At 27.8% G+C, this 24,438-nt stretch overlaps 3 protein-coding genes across 6 annotated transcripts in view; all 3 read right to left on the bottom strand.

Annotated features, from left to right (window-relative positions):
- LOC127290535 (transmembrane protein 132E) overlaps positions 1-24,438 on the bottom strand; it is a 45,968-nt gene that overhangs the window by 16,159 nt on the left and 5,371 nt on the right. For all 4 annotated transcript variants that reach the window (XM_051319174.1, XM_051319172.1, XM_051319170.1 and 1 more), the window contains 2 exons: positions 2,442-2,892; positions 332-979 (listed from right to left, as the gene is read on the bottom strand). In XM_051319174.1, the coding sequence (XP_051175131.1) occupies positions 332-979; positions 2,442-2,892 (1,099 nt within the window). The remainder of the gene's footprint in view (positions 1-331; positions 980-2,441; positions 2,893-24,438) is intronic.
- LOC127290556 (phospholipase A2-like) lies at positions 4,740-8,020 on the bottom strand. The gene is made up of 4 exons (XM_051319230.1): positions 7,765-8,020; positions 6,774-6,933; positions 5,395-5,547; positions 4,740-4,949 (listed from the first exon to the last, which is right to left on the bottom strand). Exons 1-4 carry the CDS (start codon positions 7,895-7,897, stop codon positions 4,865-4,867), a joined length of 531 nt encoding a protein of 176 aa, XP_051175187.1. The 5' UTR covers positions 7,898-8,020; the 3' UTR covers positions 4,740-4,864.
- On the bottom strand, positions 8,244-14,016 carry LOC127290544 (uncharacterized). The gene is made up of 6 exons (XM_051319205.1): positions 13,817-14,016; positions 11,774-12,016; positions 10,776-11,078; positions 10,364-10,522; positions 9,344-9,515; positions 8,244-9,002 (listed from the first exon to the last, which is right to left on the bottom strand). Exons 1-6 carry the CDS (start codon positions 13,988-13,990, stop codon positions 8,713-8,715), a joined length of 1,341 nt encoding a protein of 446 aa, XP_051175162.1. The 5' UTR covers positions 13,991-14,016; the 3' UTR covers positions 8,244-8,712.

Here is a 24,438-nt window from a genome sequence, read left to right as displayed (position 1 = left end):
CAATGATTGTCAAAAAAAAAAGAATTATAATTTACTTATTAAATATTTGCTTTTTCAAAATCAAATTTTTCGTCTTTTAAAGCAAAAAAAGAATAAATTGACTTTTTAAAAAGCATCAAGATTCATTTTAATTTTTGTTAAAAAAAAAGAACGTGCTTCCGTCAAATGTCAACGCGTTAATCTCCCCGGTAAATAATGACCAATATTGTCATTCAAATTTCATGGACACGTTTCTATGTAATTTCCGCACATAAAAAGAGCAGACACACATTTAAACTGGGCATTTAAACTCGCAGCTCGCAAATAAAAGGCCAATTGTCTATAACAATACCTGAGTACAACAGCAGCAACTGGTGGTCTCCCCTGTGCACCCTGACGAGATGAGTGCGAATGGAGAAAAGCCGGCACGTGGAGCCTCGATCTCGGATACAGTGGTCCATGGGGAACCAAAAGTGTAAGATACTCGTCGGTTTTCAATTCTTTGTAATCCTCACGATTTGGCGCTAGGGTCACACTACCTAATGGCGTAACCGGTTGTATTTGTACTCTCGGCTGACAAAATGACGATGATCCCGAATCAAGAACATGGGGAACTCCACCATCTTCATTGCTTCTTGGCTCAAGGACAGAATAGGATAGTTGAACAATTCTTGGTAATGTTTTTGGAACTTTAATACGTCCCGAGGCATCAGGTGGTGGTAATGGTGGCCACCAATTAGCTGGAATTGTTATTTGTGCCAAACAAACGCCATCCTCACCATCTGGACTACAGGCAGCTGTTAATGGACCATTTTTACTCGTTGACGATGACGACGTAGAAGACGATGATGATGATGATGATGAGTCCTTTGATCCAGTCGAGCTCAACCTGCTGCTACCACCGTTTAGAGAAGCGTGCAGCACGACGCAAACTCTCTGATGACGACCCAGAAGCAATTGTCTTCTACCGGTTGACTCGCTTCCCGCATGGAACAATACCCTGAACAGAGAAGAGAAATGTTCTTTATTTTCATCCAGAGATCAAGATTGTCTTGCCCTATTGTATTTCATTTTTTTTTTTATTTTTAATATTGAAAGATGGAATTTTCAATGGGATTTAAAAAAAAAATATTCTCCATTTTAGTTGTTGCTTGAAATACTTGTCTCTAAATTAATATCAATATAGATCGCATATCCAGACATAAGAATTAATATTTAATTATATATTCAAAGATAAAATAAAGTCAATTAATATTTGTGAACTCATTCTAAAATAAACGATAAATTTTATTGGAGATTTTATTTTATTTTCTCAAAATTGACAAGAGTGAAATAAAATGATATACTCAAATACTAAAATATTGAACTTGCAATGAATCAAAAAATTGTCACATGAGTATAAAATATTAAATTTTCTTTTTAATAGTCTACAAGAGTTAAATATTAGTTTTGAAAAGTTATTTAAAGTATAAGAGGAAAAAAACGACTGGAAAACGAGAAGATTTATTCCCATGTAGAGAGAGAGAGAGAGACCAATAAGAATAAGGAGGAGAGAATCTAAAGGGAATTCCTGGTGAAACGAGGAGATTGGTGAAATTTCAGCGTCTTGAAGTATCTCGCCAGTATTGGAAAATTCAGAAAAGTAGGTGTTACTGACTGGATCGATAAGTCTAAAAGCACTTGCATCTCCTCAGATTTAGGGCAACCGTATATCGTAAAATACGTAATAACATGGAACGTTATGATTCTCAAAGGTACAATGGAGTCTCAGTTTTTCCCGATAAAAATGTTACTTTTCGAAAAAAAAAAAAAATATATATATTATATCAGAATTTTATCCATTGACATAATTATAAAAAGCACTCAGATAAATGAGGTTTACCCTGTATACGATGAGACGTTCTCTTTCATCTTTCAATATTATCTTTCGAATTTAGAGCAAATATAAAAAAAAAGAATAAATAAAAATAGTATATAATATACAAAAGAAATATATATATAAAGACAAATCCTGAACGGCATATTCTAATAAAAATCTGGAAACAAAATGGAAATATAAAAATAGATATTTTCTGAAATCCGGATTTTATAAACTAGAATAATTTTTATTAATTAAAAAATGAAAAAATTTTCTAAATTAATTAAATAAAATTAAATAAAGAGAAATTCTTTTTAGATAAAAATTGGAAAAGACATTTGATTGAAATAAAATTCAATTAAAAAATGAAAATTCGATTACCATAAATATCAAATTAAATTTAGAAAAATTCCTCATAAGAAAACAGTATAAAAATTCAATTAAATATAAAAAAAAAACCATAAATTATGGAAAATATTTTAAATAATCAGAAAAAAATCTAATTGAATATATAATTTAAAATAAAATGATAAATAATCGTACTTCCACAGAAAAAAAAGAATTGATTGAAATAAAACGAGTTTTGAAAATTTGATTATTATACCTGAGGACCGGTGAATCACGTGCAACGGTGTTGCTCACAAGATGAGCGGACATATCCAAATGTCTTGTACCAAGTTCCTGGGCATCCAATAATGCCCTGCTCATCGCCAGCGATGATGTTGTTGTATTATTATTATTATTTGGCCCTCTATTTCTTGGATCGGGTAACGGAAGTGTATCAAGAGGATCCGGGACGATGTATCGCGCCGGAACAGTTTGTTTTGTGCTGAAAGGGCCGTAGGTCGCTCTCACTGAAACCGGTTCGCTTGTCTGGAAGACTGTGAATTTGTCGATGGACAAAACTGAACCTGGAGGCGACGCCGTTACCGTTGATGATATTGGCGTCATTGTTTCTTGTCGCGACGACGATGAATAATATTGTCTTGGTGAATGTTTCAAAAAAAATCCACCATCCTTATTCTCAAAATGCACATCAACCGAAGCTGCAACATCTATAAACAAAAAAAAAATTTTTTTAATTAAAATTTTATTATTAAGAAAATTATTATAATTTTGGTTTTTTTTTTTTTGAATTGATATTAATAAATATTTTTTTCAAAACGTAAAAGTAATTTAATTATGATAATAAATTCGAGGATATTTTCTTTTTTATTATTAATTCGATAATAGAGGTAATAATTTTTAGCAATTATAATGAAGATGTCTCTTCATTTATTATCTCGACGCTCTCTCACTGTTTGAAGATGTTCAATGTGATCTTGTTGCAGTTCTGCACACAGCAAATCGCAAGTACGCACTTAAAGACCACGTAACATATAAGTTGACTCCTAGTGAGATGAGAATTCAAGTGGCTGGGGTCAAAGTGGCTCGAGCTTTAATGAACCAAGTTTCAAATTTCCTCTGATTCTGCTCAAAAGCTATTCACTCTATAGAAACATGTATAATATTTATTTAATCTATTACAAAATACATTTCATAATTAATTACTAAAATAATTAATAAGTATATATTTTACATGAGTAAAAAAATTAATAATAATAATTAAAATATTTGTTTATAATTTAATTTTCGTACATAGAAAATAATTCTATGCAAAATTTACATAAAAATAAAAAGAGGGTCAAAGTAATTTCAAAAAAAAAAAATAAATAAATAAATAAAACCAATTGAAAAAAAAGGTAATTGTTTTCTCACAGTTTTTACCTTAATTAAAAAGTATAAAACTCCGTTGCAAAAAAATAGGAAAATGTTTATTAAAAGTTTAACAATTAACTGAAAAGAAAAGAATAATTAAAAGTTACAGTAACGTTGAAAAAAATTAAATTATTAAAATAAACCTTTTGAAAATAATTTTACATAATCTGAAACAAATATAAGATAAAATTATACAATCAGTTAAATAGAAAATATATTTTTAATAATTTAAATTAATAATAATTTTTTTTCTGTATTAAAATTCTAAAAATTAATTTTCTTTCACAACGAAAGATTTTATTCAGCAATTTGAAAATTATACAATTGATAAATATTTGGACTTGATTTAAATTAGATAAAAAAAATCGTTTAAATAATAATAAAAAAAACTTTTTTGTCTTTGGAAGTTATTGGATAAAATAATAAATCCCCCCCTCCTTCCTGAGGCAAGAGAATGTAGAGCGACGATAAATGCAACATGGTTCGTTATTCGATTGTTTAATAATCCTCTTAATAATATTGAATGCTTTCATGTTGGAGAAAAGACATTAAACGATCAATCCTATATTATAAAGCAGGAAGATAAACCGATTTTGCAAGATGGTGTTTTGTATTATAAGGAATATATTGGTAAACTAGTTCATTAATGTGATAACAATATTCTCTCTTTCTCTCTCTCTATATATATATATGTACAGAAACCGCGGGGACGCGAAAAAAATTACAAAGAGCTTTACATTCAAAAGGAAAGGAAAGAGAGGAAAAAAATGAACAATTAAAATCGTTGGGAGCAATTAAATTGATGCTGGTTCGATGGCCCTCTGCTTTAATTGCTTTTCCAGGTATTAGTTTCGTCAGAAAAATAAACAAGCTCTTCCGGAACTCGAATTAAAATTTTCACGATTCCAAAGATTTTTTTTTTTTTTTTCATTTAAAATGGCTAGTCAAGAGTTAAGAATTAAGCTTATTTGAAAAGAATGAAATTTCTATTTATTACTTCTTGCATTAAAATAATGTGTAATTAAATAAATTTACATTTTCATTTGTTTTAATTTTTTACAATTGTTTCGTTAATTATTTATTAAGAAAATAATTTTTTTTTTTGGAAAAATTTAAATTATTTTCTTTTTATTAAAAAAAGTCGATATTGTAAAATATTTTCATTTTTTTCCGATAAAAATGTACTGATTATGGAACATTGACAATAATTTTGTTGTAAGTAAGAGAGAGATTTTTTGAAAAGATAAATTTATCTTGATAAATGACAATTTATTTGAAGGGTGGCACGTCGAACCACTGATATATCATTGATCCATCTTCGTCTAACTCGTACTCGACACATCTCCTTGGAAATCTGTTGAAAACATTTTGTCCATTTAATTCTGACTTCGTTTAAGATTACTCGAAAAGAAATTTCATCCTACTCAAAAGATAAACCTATAAACTAATGGTTCATGTCAAATTAACAACAAGATTAGTTCTAAGTTTGACAAATTTTATTTAGACAAAAAAATCAATTTTCATCTAATCTCTTATAAGGTGTTAGTAATTTTTATACTCCAGAGAGATAAAAATAAAATTTATTTATTTTTTTTTTTGAAAAATATACTAATTCTTTGTAGAAATAATTTAAATAAATTTAGTATTTATAAAAAAAAAAAAAAATTATAATTTCAAATCAAAAACAATTTTTCTCTCTCTGGGAAAATTTATAAAATTTATTAATGAAATTTTATTCTGATTGGATGACTATTAAATAGAGAAATATAAGATTTTTTTAATGAAATAAAGAGCATTACCTCGTGTATCGTTTACATCTTCGTATTGGATAATCTTTGCGGAAGCATTTAGTATTCAAAAAGTTGAAGTAAAGAATTCCTATTTTATTGCCAATTTTGTCCTCAGATTGTTCAAGACAATCGTAAAATTTCTCGTCACAGGAGCAATGTACCCTATATTACATTGAAAGAAAAAAAAATAAACAATTTCCAAGTGACAATAGTATATAAAATGTATTTTGTATACTAAAAGAATTTTCAAGTTGATACAGAAGAGCTATATAGTATATTATTTTACTGCATTGCTTCGTTGTATATTTCGAATTCAGGACAGGCGAGAGAATTCGACATCGATTATCCGCGAGAGGGGTGTATGTGTGCGCAACATTTTTGTATTCTTCCCTTTTAACTCTCAATTTCTTTTTCTTTTTATATACACTCCATTCCCTTTTTCCTTAGAGGGTGAGACTTTAATTTGCATCAAAAAAAAATCTTTTCAACAAGGAGAGAAAAAAAATCGCGAATTCAAATGAATATTAAAAAAGCTCAAAAAAGACAATTAGTTGAATTCGATATAGTGAATTAATACTTTTTTTTACACTTAATTCATTAAAAAAATAAAAATCTGCAAAAAAAAAATAATAAAATTATTAATAATTTTTAATAAAAGAATTTTTTAAAAATTAATGTATCTTTTTTAGTAAGAAAAGAAGTCTTTCACTAAGAATGACTTTGTAAGTTCTCTAATTATTTCTTTTTTTCATTTTTTTTTTTTTTTATATTACAACTTTGTTGAAAGAAAGTTTATACTAAGTGCACTGCAAGTACGATGGAAATAAGAAATTCAACTTCTTCCTTTTTTTTATATAAGCCAGTAATAGAATGATTAAACATTTTTTGAACTAGGTCATTTCTGACTTTCCAACTATATGTATAAAATATATATCTGCGTTATTTGCTCAATTGAACACTGTTTGTGTCTATACCATTAGAAATGTTATTCTATATATTGAACTAAACTTCAATTCCCACAACGTGGTTTGATTTTCACGCGGAAAAAATTTATCTATCAAACGATATTGTTGAAAAATTCCAAAAGTAATTTACAATTCAACTATGTAAATATTGGGAAAAAATTACAATTTTTTTTTGTGCAGTAACAAAAATAAAAAATTCCTTTGGGAGAAAAAAGCTCAATCAAAATTGATTATCAAAAATTGACACATCAGTTGAATTTTTCATGTTTCAAAGAACGATTGATTTTTAAAAATGGGGGGGGGGAAATGTTGAAAATAGAATGATTTATATAAATTTGCAGTTTAAGATTAAAATTATAATAAAAAATATATATAAAAAAAAATTATTTTTTATAAATAGAATGTAATATTGAAAATAAAAACCTTGCATAAATACACATATTGGTGAGATTGTATTTGGTCTCCATGGCATGAATAATATCTTTACAATGATCGTGATCTCGACAGCATGCGTCTGTTTCTGCGTATTTTCCAAGGTCATTGTAGTTCTCAGCCACATTTCCGTTTCCGCACCATTTTGTGCCTGCAAAGGATATATATATATATCTATGTACCTCGTGTGTACAAGTCGTAACAAGTTTGTGGATCCCATTTTACGAGCAGACAGTTATCAGACGTATTGGACCTTCTCTTGAGACTTGTGATATATGTACATACACTCCGGAATGTTCAATTGAAATCGAGTCTCTTTCTCTCTTTCGAATATTTCTCTCAACATCACGAGTTATAAAGAAACTCCTCTTTTACATTTCAACAAATTTTTTTTTTCAATTTTCTTCAAAAATATAAGAATTTTTTTTAAAACAATTTCTACAATTTTCTTTTGCTACAATTTTGTTTAAAAAAAAAAATTTTTTTTTAACTAAATTGTTAGAAAAATATATTATAGAAATATGACACTTTTTTTTCCTAAAAAAAAAATACTTTCCTTATTTCTGTTTGTTTGAGTTTTAGGAAAGTCTTTGAAAAGGGAACTTTGTGAAACTTTATTATTGCGAAAAGTTTTCATTGCAAGATGATGGCTAGACTGTAAAATCTCCTTTTTCTATCTATCCTCCCTTCTATACATATATTCTTCTCCTCAAAAACTTATTTCCCTTCTTTTGAACAGGTACATGGACATAAAAGTGCATGAAATTTATGTTGAAAGTTTTCAATGCAAAATTCGTGAATGTTCCCCAAGAAGTTCAAATTAAAATCCAATATTATTTAATTTCAATTTTCATTTGACTATTCATTTTTTATAATTTTCAAAGAGAAATTTTCTATTACTACATCGTGTGTTTTATATAAATAATCAAAATTTAATAATTTAGAAATTTTCTCAGGAAAAAATGAAAAAAAATTGTCTCACCTGGATAAACAATAGTTGGAGCGGATTTTTTATTATCTTGCAATTTACTGTCACGATAAAAGTGAATTTTTTTCAAAGAAATGACGGAGAGAAAAAATAAATTGAAACAAATATAGTTGAATAAAAGTGACATATTGTCGAATTTAAATCAACTTTGTCAAGAGACGTCAAGTTGGAGAATAAAAGAAAACTTTTTTTTTGAAGAATTTTTCGATGCTTTGTCTTATATATTTATATATACTAAACAAATTTAGCCTTGTCAAAAAAAAGGCCAAATTTTTGTATGTATCGCTTTTCAAAACGGATAACCCAATTTTTCTTATCTTAAAGAAAAAAAACCCCCATTAACATTGAAACACGAATAAGAAATAGAAAAACACCGAAAATTAATAATGCAAACAACGGGCTACGCATAAATTTAAATTAAATTATAATAATTTATTCCGTAAGAAGTGATAAAAAAAATAAATTCAGCTGCGTTAAATTAATAGAAGTAAACAAATTTTACTTCTTTTTTTATTTTAATTTCAGAAATTTTTGAGAAATCAAGTCAAATTGAGAAAATAAATTACTATCTTGAAAAAAGTGCAATACCAGTTGGAAAAAAATTGTAATGCTTTCATTGTTTCCTTAGCAGTTACATTTTACGGGAGTGAAAACGTGAGTACCTCTCGCAGAAAGCTCTTTTCTTTTCGACTTGCGCAGCAAGGCACTTAACTCACAGAGTAAGGGGGGAGGGGGTCTTTGAACTTCAACGAGAGAAAAGAAAAATGAAATTACAGAGCAGAAAGAGATCGATCACACACATATATACACCTCGAGAGGTATGGTCGACTTGGTAAAGGAACTTCCTGGCTGTTCATTCTCGGGGGCCATGCAGACTCTAGACACACTCATAGACTTAATGGTACTTGAGGTTTTTTTTTCTCTCTCTCTCTCTTGTAATCCTCATGCACTGGATAAGTCGTCGAGATATGGACAGAGGAAATGTCTCATGTTCCTTGGTCCAACAATTCCGTTTTGTCGACGGGAGCAATCTCCCAACCATAGACCAACTTTGGTCACTGTATCTTCAGAGACCTTTGGCCCAATCCCAGGAACTTTCAACAATTCACACGGATTCGGAAATTCGAGTTTCATTCTTGTCAGGAACTCCTCGACAAAATCAACTACTGGAGAACTGATTTCCTCGACTATGGATTCAATGTCTAATTTCACGTCAATATTCTCACAGGTACCTTGAATAAGAGAAATTTTCATTAATTCACATTAAATTTACTGATTTTAATTTTATTAGCACAAAATACGTACAAAAAAAAAAAAAATCATTTACTTTTCAATTTTCAATACAGAACGTTTAAACATAATCAATGGCAAATCAAATTAGTGTTAATTACTTCCGTTAGTATTATATAAAAAGAATTCCTGAACGCGCATCAATGATTTTACAAGCACACCTGTTTTTGAATAATTATTGAAAATTCAAAAGGATTAAATGCGTGAAAAACGAGGTCGTAGAAATACTATATTTAATATAACATTAATTATTTTGAAAAAAACTGAAAAATTAATTTCTTACCATTCAAAGAATTCTCCAAGTATTTCAAATCATGCTCAATGCATTCATCATCAAAGCTACTGACTTCTGTCTCTTCTCCTTTAAACGAGAAACTGTAATCATCATCATCTTTGTTCCTTTCATCGGTCCTCTTCTTAACCTCCTTTTTCTCGTCATTCATCTTGTCCTCAATCTGCATTTTACAAAATTAAATTCAATAAAAAAAGGTATTTTTAAATTAAAATTTTCCCCTCTACTAGTTTTCATTTCTGCTAATACAGTAATACTTTACTTTTTATTAACAAAACTAAATAAGAATTTTTTTTTTTAGCTGCTTGAAAAAGTCTGAATGTATAAAAGGAAAAGTTGAATAAAAAAAAAAAAAGAGAGAGAGAGAGAGAGAGAGAGAGTTGATAATGGGAAAGAATCGATGGTCATCTGAAAGTGGTCCGGACTAGACGATATCGTTTGCTGCGAGAGTATTATAGGAGCTCAAACGATAAGGCGCATGAGACCTTCAGACCCGTTTTATCGATTGTAATAAATAATTCTCCGGTGATAATCTTAGATACTAGTTTTCTGAAAAGAAGTGAAAGAAAAACGAAGTTCAAACTCGAAGAGAGAGAGAGAGAGAGAGAGAGAGAAAAGGAAGAGAGTAATATAAGGTGATAAAGGATGATTCCAAATTACGATCTCAGTAATAAAGGACCATGAATTATTCAAGGAATGAAACAGTTTCTAGATTAGCAATAAGCCATGCTGCAATTTCTCTCTCAACCCCTTAATACAAATCCGGATTGCAATTTTTTTTTCACCATCTTTTACCTTATTTACGTTTCTTTGAGTAAAAAAAAAACTTTTTTTTTCCTACTCCTTCGAGATATATACGAGTTCAACTTCGATACAAACCACTTATTCTTTTGATTCTAGTAAACTTTAAATATATGAATCATTCATAAATTGCAATGCGAAATATATATTAAAAGTTTTGCTTTTATCAATTTATAAATTGAAAGAGAAAAAAAAAAATTAAATATATACCTCAAAGAAATTGTAATGATTCGGTGACACGAGATTGTCATCAGATTTTATTTCTGTTCTTTGATCGAAAAGAATTAAGATCTCGGAATTTTCTTCTTCTTTATCAAAAATTGTATTTTGTGAAATTTTTGTACTGTTGAGAATTGTTGAATCTGGAATCTAATTTACAATTATATTAAAAAATAAAAAAAGTTTCGATTTTCTTGAATGATTTCATCTTTAGTGACCTTGAGAGTTGATTCATTTGAGAATTAAACTGAAATGTATAAAGCATTATAGAAAGTGTATTTTATACTATTGTTCTTAACATAAATCAAATGGAGATTTGTATCAGCTTGAGATGAATAGCTTTTCTATTAATCAAGTAATATAGCAAAAATTAATAATTAAAAAATCATTTATATATACATACCTTGATAGTTTCCTCTATTTGTTCCTCACAATAAAATGAAAGATCAGAAATATTTTTTTGGCTTATTTTCATTTTTTGCTTGGCTTTTTCTTTTTCTTTGATCTCATTCATCTTCTCATTTTCTCTGACGTTGGACACACTTTCACAGAAGCACAACTCTAAGGCTTCCGATTCTTCCGTGCAATTGAGATTTGCAAGATATCCATAGAGGCTGAGAAACGTTTTCAGTGGTATCATCGCAGATCCGCCCTCCGGCTCCTCCGTCAAGAGCTCACAAACATACACCATCGTTTCAAAAAGGTTCTGAAGCAGAACTGAAAATTTTACGCCTGCACGCTACTTTACTGTGAAAGGATTTAATTAGAACGCAAACTTCCCGACGAGAGAGCTGCTCAAGGACTACGCCCGGCAGGAGATAGAAATTTTCATACATAAAAAAAAAAAAATAAACTTTCACGAAAGAGATAACTCTCTCGGGGTATATTTATATGAAATTTTCATATTGGCATATAATGTTGAAAATAGCAACGTTTTTGATTATGAAAAAGCTTCAAATAAGAACACTATTTTCTTTTGGAAATATTCATAAAAAAAAAATAATTTTTATAAGGATTAATTTTTCATAACATATTGACAAGTTCTAAGAGGTTTCAGTTTTAGATTGACGGCATGGTCTTAGAAAGTCTATAAGTACAATTTATAATTTTGAAATTTAAATACAAACTTCTTAGATGCATAGTTCCTAAGAAGTCAGAATAACTTTTATAATGTCAAAATTCGTTTTAAAATCTGATTTTTAAAATCATTGAATTTATATACTAAACATTAAAAAATTCAACATCATTTTTCTAATTCAGAAACAAGAAATTTTAAAAGAAACAGAAAAGCTCAAAAAAGTGAGTCAACTGCGTTGGGAGTTTTTAAAATTTCTTTTCTATAGATAAAAAATTAAGTTTTATAATAATCATTGAAGAAATAATAATAAGAGAGGCACCAACTTTTCCAAGGAGGCCGCAAGCTATTGCCAAGAATTGATAAAAATCGCAAACTCGCTCCTTTAGAAACTGACCAATCGTTAATATCTGATAAAGACTCGTTTCAGAGAAACCGATTTCATGCCAACTGGTTAAAAGTGATTCAAGGGTTACACTTCGAACGTGACCATATTGATTCAGCAATGATTTTAGGTAATACGGTGTAATTTTTGAAGGATGTTCACAAGGCGGATACTCCAATCGTTCCTTGAAAAATTAAAAAATCATTATAATATACAAAAAAAATTAGGGGGAAAAAAATTCAAATTTTACCGCATTTTTTTTTTTTTTTTTTTGAATAAGAAACTTTCTCAACTTCAATTAATGAAGAAACGAAAAAATTTGTAATTGAGTAAAAAAGTTTATTCAAGTTTCAAATTATAAAAACTTCAAAGAGAAATGAAACTCTCGCAGACAAACTCTTGACGTTTTATCATCGTATATTTCTGCAAATTTTAAAAGCATATCAAGAACGAGAGATGAAGAGTTGGAAAAATTAATAATGAGATAATAAGTATATAGAACAATTATGTAAATATATATATATATATATATATATATTTTGTTTGCACAAAAATATGCAAATGAGTTAGTTTAACGAGTTGATTTTCAGGAGTAATTATGTTGAAAGGTCCTGTGTGAAACGATGAGCATGTGTTATTCAACGAGTTTGAAACTAGAAACCAGAGATTTTTTTTGTGGATAATTACAAGCGAAGTAAAATAAACTTTCGAGGGAACAATGGACTTGATACGAGAGAGAGAGAGAGAAAGAGAGAGAGAGAGTAGGGACAAACGTGACTCTAAAGTTTCTATAATTTCTGCCCCCTAAAACTTATAATTGAGATGCGAACCAACAGGGCTTTTGTATTTAGTCGACAATTACCATATGATAAAAAATCAATATTTTTTATATTTTAATATCAGAAATAAAATTTAATTTCCTGTTTTCTTTCATTATTACATATATTGAAATATTTAGAAAAAATGATTTTGTTTCATTTATTTCAATTTATCAATATTATTTAATTTTAAATAATATTTTATTATTGAAATTATTTAAATTTTATTATTTTATTATTATTATTATTATTTTTTATTATTTTTTATTTTTATTTTATTTATTTAAAAAAAAAAGAAATTAATCATTTCAAAAGTCACAGAGAATATTAGAGTATTAACTTTTAGAGTGAATAAATGGAAAATTCATGTTTCGTTAGAATATATATATATATATATATATATACGCGCTCAATAATAACTTTTAATGAAGAATTAGTGTCAGAAATCCCGCGAGGAATATACATATATACGACAAATACTTGTATCTAGGGGAGGACACACGTTAGAATTTTAGTAAAAGAACATCCCTATACAATTGATTTTTTGTTCTCCTCGTTAAGCCTCATTCAGTATGACAGATTTCATTTTCTGGATGAGATTAAAATGGGCATTCTGCTTTTCACTCTCCAATTTCCCTTGGGATAATATATTTCTGATTCATCGATTTTTCTTGTTTTTTTTTTATATTTTTTTTTTTTAGCAATAATTTTAAAATCAAATACAATTACAAAATTGTAATAATAAGTAATAAAAAGTATTTACAGGTAATAAATATTAATAATAATAATAATAATAATAATAAAATAAATAAATAATTTTAAAATTGTATGTTTAAAAATCTAATCTTATTCTACTACACAAAAAGTTTTTTTTTCTAGTCAATTTTTTTTATATAAAAAAAAAAAATCTTTGAACTTTCTGATCTGCAAGAGAGCAATTTATGAAATTTACGAGGAAAGAATTTGTTGAGAAATTTTAAATTATCTAACTTGAGTCACTTTTTTTTTACCAAAGTTTATATCAAACTTTTGAAAGTTGAGAAAATTTCTTAATAATAACCAAATCTGAGTATGTGGTTAGTTTAATATATAATATTAGCAATAAATAAGATATTAAAAAAATTTCTTAGTTTCCTATTAAATTTTTTTGGAAAATTATAACAAACTTTAACGGGTGGAATTTTGCCATCAGCAATTGAACGAAAATAAACAGAAGACCATTTCAGCAAATCATATGGTTGTGTACGAATGGCAGATTTTGCATAAAGTTTTAAAATATATGGAAAATTCACGGGTATTTTAATTTGTTCGGCACAATATATTTCATCAATTAAATCCATAATTATCAAATATTTTATGCGTCAAAAAAAAGTCAGACAATTTTTTTTTTTTTTTTTTTTTTTTTTTTGACATAAATAATAAAAGATGACGATTGATAAAAGCCAACCTAATAAAACGAAAATTAATTTAAAATGTTTGACATCAAATATATTCTGAATAATTTAAATTATTTAATATTTCAAATTATTTCATTTCGATAATTTATATTTAATTAATTTAATTTATATTGAACAATATAGGATTAAAAATATTAAATATCACCCATATAAATAATTAATTAAATTTAATTTATCAAGTTAATAATATTTCAATTAAAATGTATGACGTTTATGATAAAGATAATAATTAATATTGATAATTTCGTTATGAATAAACAGAGATTCAAAAAAAAATTTTGACTTTTTAAAGTGATATAATAGAAAAATATAAATTTTGGATTTTGAAGATTATATTTTTCTTATACCTAGAAAACACCTATAACTGAAAGTCCAACTCTTTATATTTACGATGTGACAAGTTGGAATCGGAAAAATGTTTTTTGGCACAGAACCAAGTTGATATCATCAAAAGGGTGCATGATGTCAGTCTACCATTAAAAAAAAAAAAATCAGATGAATCCCATTTCAGGAAGTGGTGAACTTTATATAAAAAGATAGCCACTTAATAAAAGATGAAAAATTAAGAAACTAAATATTTCTGATTAATTATTCAATTATTTTTATTAATTGATTTTAATTCAATTAATATTAATTATTCCAAAGTTGGAAAAGTAAATTAATTATCAAAAACAAATTTAGAGTTTGATTAAATCAATTATAATTGATTTAATTATTAAATAATAATAATAATAATAATAATAATAATAATAATAAATTAATTAATAATTAATAATATTAATATTATAATTATTAAACAGATGTTTGATATAAATGCTATTTCGATAAGAGGAAATCATTCTAACGAAAAATATATATATTTCAAAAAGAGATATAGAATTTCTTATAAATTTAATTAATTATATATCAATTACTTAATTACAAATAAATGAAATTACTACACTGTTATTATCTCTCCACGAAAATTATATACGCCGGATGTTATATACACCTTATAAATATTTGATTATATATTATTATAGAAAATTTTATAGAAATATATATATATATATATATATATTATGATTTTAATTATACAAATGGAGTCAATAAAAAAGAGAAAAAATTATTTCATTTGGACATTAAATTATATAATTATAATACAATGAAAATAAAAAAATTTATTTAGTTCAAATAATCAATTACTTATTATCGAATAAATATTTAATTGGACCAAATAATAATTATTTTATATACAAATATCTATATTTATTTGATAAATGTCAAATTATTTGAATCAAATTAATTTTTTTTCTAATTAGAAAATTAATTTTCTCAAATAAATTCATTTTATTATAATATAATTATTGAGAATATTAAATAAATAAAATGAGAGAAAATTTGCCGTTTTTACCATATAATGAAATAATGTTAGCAGGAAAATAGTTATTAATAGCTTTTATGCGTTTTCAGTTAAGAATAGGAACAAGTCGATATAACTGTTTTGATTTTACTCGACTATGGTCATAATTATAGAATCGGTATAATTATAGTTTTAACTCACTGTTAACCAGTTTCTCGCGCATTTCCTTCGTCAGATTACCACTAATAATATCTTTCAAAAAATTTCCTAGAATCCAATTGTATTTTTAATTTTAAAATTCAATAAAATATTTTCATTATAATAATTATTTAGAGAATAATTTTCCTTAAATAAATCGTATAAAAAAATTATGTTGACAATAGAAATTTCTAAAGTTCCAAAAAAAAGGAGCGTAATTAAGTGTCAGCTAAAAAGGAAGCTCTTTTCTCCATTTTATCGAGAAGACAATAACCGACAAAAGAAAAGTAAAACAAAGAAATAAATACTATATATAGTAATAAGGGTTGAATTGTTATTTTTTTTTTTTTTGAATTGAAAAAAAAACTAAGGAAAGATTCAATTGGCCAATGCCAGTTGACGAGGGTGGGTCCTGGTAAGGGACAATCTTGATCGTTACCATATAAGGAGAGTTCCATGACCAAGGAGACGTGCCCCTAGGAGAAAAGAACCGAATCGAGTCAGGGCAGGATTTGGCTCAGTATCGATTAACGAGGTAGAAGTTGACCGAAAGGAGGAGTAGGATACCAAACTGAGCCAATGCACATACATATATATACACTCACACAGGTGGAAAAAAAGGGGAACGAGAAAAAAGAGAGGGAGAGAAAGGCCAGGAAGGAACCGAACCAAAAGGATCGATCCTGGGCTTTCCGAAAGAAGTAAGTAGTAGGCACCATGCCTAACGAGCCACATTTCAAACGAGAGAGTCTTAAATAAATAAGCAGCAAATCAAACATCAAGGCACGTGCCGATGATTCATTTCTCTCTGATCGATGATCCTTATTTATATGTTTAAAATTATATATACAAAAATATTTCCCCCAAAAATTTAGCCACACATCTCGTCAATCATGTTTCTTTTTCTCTTTTTGTTGATTAAATTAAAAAAAAAAAATTGATTTTGATTTCAGAAAATTTTTAACTTCCAAAATTTTGGATTTAACAAAAAATATAGTTTTCTTCTCTTTACATGAGTTTCAAAACAAAAAACTGACATTTTATTTCGCAAAAAACAAAAAAAAATATTTGACGTTGTTGTAAAAAAAAAGAGTCCGATTATTAAATTTCCATTTTCCACGAATTGTGTGTATGTTGTAATAAAGTTTTCGTGAATTCTTAGATTGCTGAATTTACATTTTGCGGGAATTTCGAAATTGCTGAATTTACATATTATCAAGTTTTCCAATTTACATATATACAACTATATACATATATACACAAATTTTCAATTTGATAAATATTTAAATAATTTTTTTACAAAATTCTACGAAAAATTCAGTTTAAATTATTTAAAAAAAAAGAATTTTTTTAAAAATTAAAATATAAAAACAACAATTAGGAAAATGAAAAATATTTTAGCAAATAAAATTATCTATTCTTTTGAATGAGTGTTTGTTTTTTTTGTGACTAAAGCAGACAATCAGAAAAAAGAGATGAAAAAAAAAATGATATGTGTATAATATAAAATCGAGTGCGGTTGATGCGGTCACGCATTTATAATATATAATAATAATATAAAGAGATAAACTGCGTAAGTACATGCCCTCTTTTTTTTTTATTCAAAAAGATTCATCGAGATGCGCCCATAAATTTTTATCACCCTTATACAATAGTATTGTGGATTAACGTGAGGGCTCTCTTGGGGAATTGAGACGACGTTATACAAGAAAGATCTCTTCTTGACTTACAAACTATTAGTCAAACATTCATCGCCTTTGTGCATTCTAATACCATCTTTCATAATACACAAAATATATATAGTCAATTCATATTTATATACACAACAACCCTCCAAAATCTCTATATAATAAAATTTTCTACAAAGGGTAAAATAATTTCCTTTCAGAAATTACTTTATTTACCTCTATTATTATTATCACTACTAATTATTATTATTTTTTTTATCATTATTATTATTTTTGTATTAAACAGAAATTAAGAATCTCGTTTAAGGTGAGAATTTTGCAATAACTTCTTTCAAGTTTATCGAGAACGATGGTGATGCAACTGGTATCTGATCTCACACTGTAAGTGAAATTGGAGCACACTCGGAGATTGTGTAAAATTGCAAGGATGCTATTCGCGAGGAACGAGAGAATTGCGTACGTGCAGTGTCGTATTAAAGTTGAGGGAGAAAGAGAGAGAGAGAGAGACTCAAAAGACCGGAGGTCATAGGTCACGCAAATTATAAGGGAGCATATATATATATATATATATATATATATCCGCAGCATCCCAGTACCAGTATTACGCCAAATGACTCCCCCGACAATGGAACACTTCGACCTCGGGATATTTCCTTCGCTCGCACATACAAGGGAAAAAAAATATTCTCCACATTTGATTCCATAGAGAGATATAGAGAAAATCATCTTGATGGACCGTGAAATTTACTCTTCCTCTGATATATACGCAGTTTTGAAATTTATCTTCCAATCATAATTCTCTAATTGACCAAGGCTTATTATATCTGATCCTAAAAAAAAGTAACAGAATTTAGAAAAAAGATTAGAAAATATAGAAATATTTAAAAAAAAAGAAGATCAATAAATCTTTTAATTTTTCTTGATTGACATAAGATTTAAAAAAAATTGAGATATAATACGATTTCTGGTGTGAGATGTAATTCATAATGAGAGCAGTTTAATCCTCCTACTTAAATCTCATTAACATCTCTTGGAAATGTTTCTCGAGAGAGAGAGAGAGAGAGAGAGAGAGAGAAAGAGAGAGACACGGGATCTCAAAGTATATTCAGAAATAAAAGCAAGCTCTGTGTAAGAGCAAATTACGGAAATCTACTCCTACGTATCAGTCGGGGAGATATGTTCAGAATTAATTGAGACGGTGACATGCAGATGCTGTGAAGTCATTACTAAGAAACAAGTTTTTTTTTTTGTTATTTATTTGTTAGCACCTCTTATAATATGGAGAAAAAAATTATTTTCATTTCCAGAAATATTAATAATTAAAAATATATATAATGAAGTTGTTTCACAAAAGAATTAACAAAAATTCTCTTTGTAATTACGTTTTTTCATTAAAAAATATTTCATCTCCATATATATCTGATACTGAAATTGAAATATTCTTGAAAATTGAATTAAAATCAATAAAAAAAAAAAAACTTTAGAAATTGAAGAATTCACGAGCACTTAAAACAAATTTGAAAAAATTTCAAGATTGAACTCAATAAATTTTACGATCCTTAAAGAGGAATAAACTTTAAGTGGGCTTTTAATTTTGACTGAGCGAAGTAATAAAATAGGGATAAAGTGTCTGAATAATAAGTAAGTATACAGTCACGAAATGTGCGGCTAAACTAAAGGCAAAATTTTCGCACCTCTTGATATGGAACTATATTACAATTATATATAAACCAAGAGATGTCTTGTATATTCATCCCCCCATAGATTTTCATTCACGGTACATAAATTTTCATGGGCGCAGATGTTATTTTGTAAAACTCAATCCTATATATATATATGGGTGCAACATAATCGGCACTCAACGAGAATGAAGCTTCCCTTCATTCTGGTGGCAAATATATATATATATATATATATATACGTGTTGGCAATATGCACCTATAGCACCAATTTATAACGGGTATATATACCGAGAGTTGTGTATATATATATATGTATATTGAGAAATAGCGGTTTCGTTTGTAGGAACGAAAAGAGAAGGGACGATATCAAAGCACTTCAGCCTCTCTCTAAAGCACGTGGCCAAAGTGAAATTGGCGTGAAAAGAAATTTTATACTTGATATGGTATTAAAGAATCAGAGAGGGCAAACCATTTTTATATAAAAGCCATTCATAAGCTCTTGTGTAATTGCCACTTTAGAATTGCTACGTTACACCTTTCATGGTGGTCGCGGAATTATTTCTCCTTTTTTTTTCTCTCAATTCTAAATATTTCAAAGTAGATGAAAGTCCATTATCTATATATCTTTCTTATATATAGCAATAAAGCTTATTTTTTTCCATTATTCTTTAAAATTTTTACCTTAAATCTTCACTTCCACTGACACTTACTGCTAAAGATGGAATAAATAACACGTTCAACTCACCTGAAACAGAAAAGAAAATTACATTGAAATTACATTTTGTTGATTATTTTTCTATTTTATAAATTTTTTAAAAATAGTGATATTAATTTAATATAAATATTATCCAACTCATATATATATATATATATATGATTATCGATTGTCTGACTCCAAATGACCGAATAATAATTTATTTAAATTTTACGTTCGTAATTCTATCCATTATCATTCCATCTAATTTTTCCCCCTTTTATTCTCTAATTTATATTTCTTCCAATTTTCCATACTTTTTATACATGAATTCTCATGAGCCACATTAGAGTTTTTATATTTAATTATCATTTAACCTAATTTTCTTTCTCTTTCACATATTTTGTATTATATTTAAAAATAAAGGCAAGGCAGAAGGACAAAGTAAAATTGCGATTTTCAACTTCAATGTTAATTAAATTATAATAATCTAATATTATTTTATTATTTGGCTTAAAAATTAAATCAAAAATCAAATAGACGAAGCGAAATAAATGAAAAATAAAAAAAGACCAATAAATTTCATGAAAGATCGCAATATGATTGCACTTGACTTATATAAAAAACGATGATAGATAAAAGTTTAGCTTCGATTATCGGCAAGTAAATTTCACAGCCTCGAAAAAGTTTGAAAAAGTTAAATTGAAATACTTCAATTTCATTATCATTCTTTTTTCTTTTTCTCTCTCCTTTTTCTCTCCAAAAAGACATCAGATTTGTGTAAGATAATGAGAGTGAATCTTCCTTGGCACGAAATCTTAGAAGAGTTTTCTCTCTGCGGTAGTTGGAATTTAATCCCCTCGCGACTTTGATCCACATTTACGTTTTGTTGAAGTTGCTATTAGCGTTGCTTGTCAACAGGCGCCTCGTGTACTCATCTTTGTGTGGCTAAAGGACAGGTTTGTGCATACAAAAGCTATATGATGTGCACAAGAACGGAGAGAGAGAGAGAGAGAGACTGAGAGCTTTTAACGATATCTAATTTGCCTGGAATTCAAATCATGAGCGTTGGGGCGAATGCCTTCGTTGGCATTCGGATGGTTACGTCTGGACCTAAAGTGCGCTTTCCTACCCATTTAAACGCTAAGAACATAAAGAGAGCACACATTCCCCCTGATGATGAGAGAGTTTTACAAATTCTCACACGAACGATCAAATAAAATTTTCAAGACGAGTTCAATGAATTGAAAATTACTCATTTTCAACCAGTTTTCAAATTACTTTCTACAATTTAATTTTAGAAAATCTTTTTTTTTTATCTGGCAAAAAAAATTTCGATTCAGAAGAAAAAAAAGGAAATTATGACCAAAATATAAAGCAACGAGACAAATAAAATCCTCTCGCTCTTTGACATAAATCCAGAAAATCTTTTCTCTGCATATAGTGTCATTGTATCACACAGAGAGAGAGAGAGAGAGAGAGAGAGAGAGAGAGAGAGAGAGAGAGAGAGAACAAACCTTGATAAAAAATTGAAACGTGGCTGCAACCGCATTTCGTTGCAAGATAAAAACATAGAATTCCCACTGACTCTTATAGAACGAATTTTAGCGCCAGTGCGAGTGTGTCACGTACTTATTCTACAATGAAACTTTAGAGGTTATTATATGCGGAATAAGACATTCAACAATGTTTGATACTATACATATATATATATATATATATATATATATATATATATATATATATAAATTGACTTTATATTAAGAAATACATACAAAACGAAATAACAATGCAGTAAATAGAGAGAAGAAAAAAAAAGTCGTCATCGTATCGGATTTTGTCTGGTCTTTTATGAATTTTATGACTAGAGGAAACTTTCTTTCACAAAAGGATATGGAAATGGATCTCGAGATGAATTCAGAAAGATTTCCTAAGAGTCTTACAATATATCTTCAATTTAAATTCAAATATACAACAAAATCTAAGCTCAAAGAGGATTCAAGTAACATTATTTCTTATCTGACAAATGCAGAAAACCAAAATGACATTTTAAAGTCTTTTTTTTCAAATCCAAGATCGTTTCAATATTTTACTTTGTTTGAAAAATATCCTCCTTTTTTTTAAAAAAAAAAAAAAAATAATAATAATTGTAATATCCGAAAAATTATAAAAGAATTTTTTTTTTCAAAATTTGGCTTAGAGAAGAAATTAATTTCTCTCGGCAAAATTTTTTGAAAAATAGTTTCAGTAATGATGGTAATAAAATCACATCATTGAATAATTTATGATTGTGATTAAATGGAAATTGCAAAATCGAGATACATGGAGAGAATTCTGGAATATGTGTGTTGTTGTGCAACAATATCACTGATGTCCCTCGGCAATAAGGGTTTCGTGTGCGCGCTTACTATTGTAGAATTAATACTTCTCGCCACAAGAACAAACACGCAGGCGTTTAGAAACGTACGTGTGACACAATTCGACCCCTATCACAGTTAACAATCCCATATAACATATATATAAATCTTTTCACCTTATATAAGATTACTCTTTTTTGTCTTTCTAAATCCTAAAAAAAAATACCCGGAAATGAATTTTAAAATCCATTAATATTTCTAATATTAATTTTTCACGTTTTCTTTTTATACTATTTCATTTCTAAACATACAATAATATTCAATGGTATAATATTTGAATTGTGAAATCGAATAATCTGGGTTAGGTCAAAATTCGATTTTATACTATTTAAACAAAAACTAATTGAATTTCACCTTTCACCAAAAACAAACGTTTTTAGAAAAAAAAATAGAGTTTTCTCAATTCGAATTGTAAATAGTAAAATTATACGTAAGAATAATAAAATAATACAAAAGTGTTTCCATTTTTCTTGTGTGTATGTGGCATAAATAAAAATGCCTCCTATTTTTCCTATTTGACAAATAGCTGTTTGTAAACACAGAAGAAGTACGCGGTGGAAAAAAAAAATTGAAAAAAAAGTATACACATAGCAGAAGGTAAAAGTTGCAGGTAAATATTTGTGATAAAAATAGGGGTGAAAAGAGGAGTTTTATGCTATTCAAAAATTTCAGTTTCCTCTCTTTCTCTCTCTCTCTCTCGAGTGCCATATAACTTTTGTGAGCCCCAGTTTTTCCTGTATCCATCCGGTCGTTTCTCTCTGCTCGTCTTTCAGCCTCAACATCCTACACCTGCTCGAAACGACCACGGGCCTATTATCCCTGGTCGTGTATCGTGAAACGCATACGCGAACACTCGTTGAACTCAATCCAGAATTTATATGTAGGTATACACAAAGCTATTCCGGGATGATCGTTTATGTAGTTGTGGCACGTCCCGTCGAAATACCAGTCTCTATTCCCTCATTGGCTTCATCCACAGCCCCATCCAAAACTCCCTTGTATCATTTTTCTTTTTTATCTTTGAGGCCATCTTAAAAAAAATCTTCTTTTTCAAAATAGTCACTTAAATCCAAATTATTATTATTAAATACCAATGATGATAATTTATAAAATTAAAGAATTTTTTGAAAATTTGAAAATAAAATTTCCCAATTCTATTCGCAATTTTGAAATTTTATTTTTAAACGAGAGAATGAAATTTAATTTTTTTTTGCATTACAAAAAGTGCTACTAGAACAAAAAATAAAAATAAAGAAAACCTTTTTTAGTTATCTTTAAATCAAAAATCATCCAGTATTTTGAAGTTAATATATAAAACTTGAACTAGAAAGATATTTGAGCAGCGAATTCCAATCACACATAAAATAAAATATTGTTTGATCGTGAAAAATTCATATATGGGTTAGAGTTGAGAATAAGTTTAAAATAAAATTGCAGAACTAAAAATTTTTCAAGAGAGAGATATTATAAAATAAATTCTAAAGTCAATTGTTTGCGGTAGGTCAGGGGCTACAATTTTACGCAAAAAAAAACTACATTTTGAATTTATAATTTTTTCCCTCTAATTTACATGCTTACCGTGCGTGTAATTTACATAGAAGCTTAATATTGGCTTATGTTGTGGCTGTTTATAATTCACGTATATATATATTTTCACAGTGCACAACTAGATGAGTTTTGAAATAATATATGTATATTCAAATATAAATAAATGTATATTCGAAATACGCTTGCAACTCGCAAGGTTTAAGTTACATTTTTAATGGGAAATTCTCAAGGTATTAGAAGGTAAAAAAAAAATAAAAGTTTCATCATAAAATAAACCGCTATTTAAATGCAATAAAAATAAATTTAAATAATCAAAAAAAAAAAAAAATTAATGAATTTGAAACTAAATTTAATACAAGAATATTAAATTCAAGAATTTCATTCGCAAGATAATATTTTCGAGCAATTCGCATATATATGAAAATTGCTCAAAGATGATATAAATTCTTCGATAACTGAGTGGAACTTGAATTTTCAAATATAGTAACATTTGGTATCAACAAATAAATTCAAGTTGATATTTTTTTTGAAAGAGTTTTTTTCTCAAGAATTTCTATATATTTTCTAATGTGGCCTCTATTTAAAGTTAAACATACACAAATTTTTGCTCTTTTTTTCAGAGAAGAACGAAAAAAAAAAAATTGAGCAGTATACAAAGTTTTAGAGCATATGATTGATTACATTTTCCTCGTAGACAAAATGTGTCGATAAAGCAACCACGTGCTATATAAGAGTATAGTGCACAGTGTGGGTGGCTACAAG

The sequence above is a fragment of the Leptopilina boulardi genome, unplaced genomic scaffold (assembly GCF_019393585.1).
Source record: "Leptopilina boulardi isolate dan_hultmark-lab unplaced genomic scaffold, ZJU_Lbou_2.1 LbouV2_70, whole genome shotgun sequence".
NCBI classification, from domain to species: domain Eukaryota; kingdom Metazoa; phylum Arthropoda; class Insecta; order Hymenoptera; family Figitidae; genus Leptopilina; species Leptopilina boulardi.
The sequence above is the reverse complement of the archived record's forward strand: the minus strand, read 5'-3'. Positions and strand labels throughout refer to the sequence as shown.

Excerpts from the sequence above, each read along its gene's own strand:
- LOC127290556 (XM_051319230.1), bottom strand. The coding sequence starts at position 7,897 with ATGTCACTTTTATTCAACTATATTTGTTTCAATTTATTTTTTCTCTCC. Across the intron at positions 6,934-7,764 it reads TCCAACTATTGTTTATCCAG|GCACAAAATGGTGCGGAAAC; the intron begins GTGAGACAATTT and ends TATCCTTTGCAG. Across the intron at positions 5,548-6,773 it reads AATATGTGTATTTATGCAAG|GGTACATTGCTCCTGTGACG; the intron begins GTTTTTATTTTC and ends AATGTAATATAG.
- LOC127290544 (XM_051319205.1), bottom strand. The coding sequence starts at position 13,990 with ATGGATTTAATTGATGAAATATATTGTGCCGAACAAATTAAAATACCC. Across the intron at positions 12,017-13,816 it reads GCAAAATTCCACCCGTTAAA|GAACGATTGGAGTATCCGCC; the intron begins GTTTGTTATAAT and ends TAATTTTTCAAG. Across the intron at positions 9,003-9,343 it reads CTTGGAGAATTCTTTGAATG|GTACCTGTGAGAATATTGAC; the intron begins GTAAGAAATTAA and ends CTCTTATTCAAG.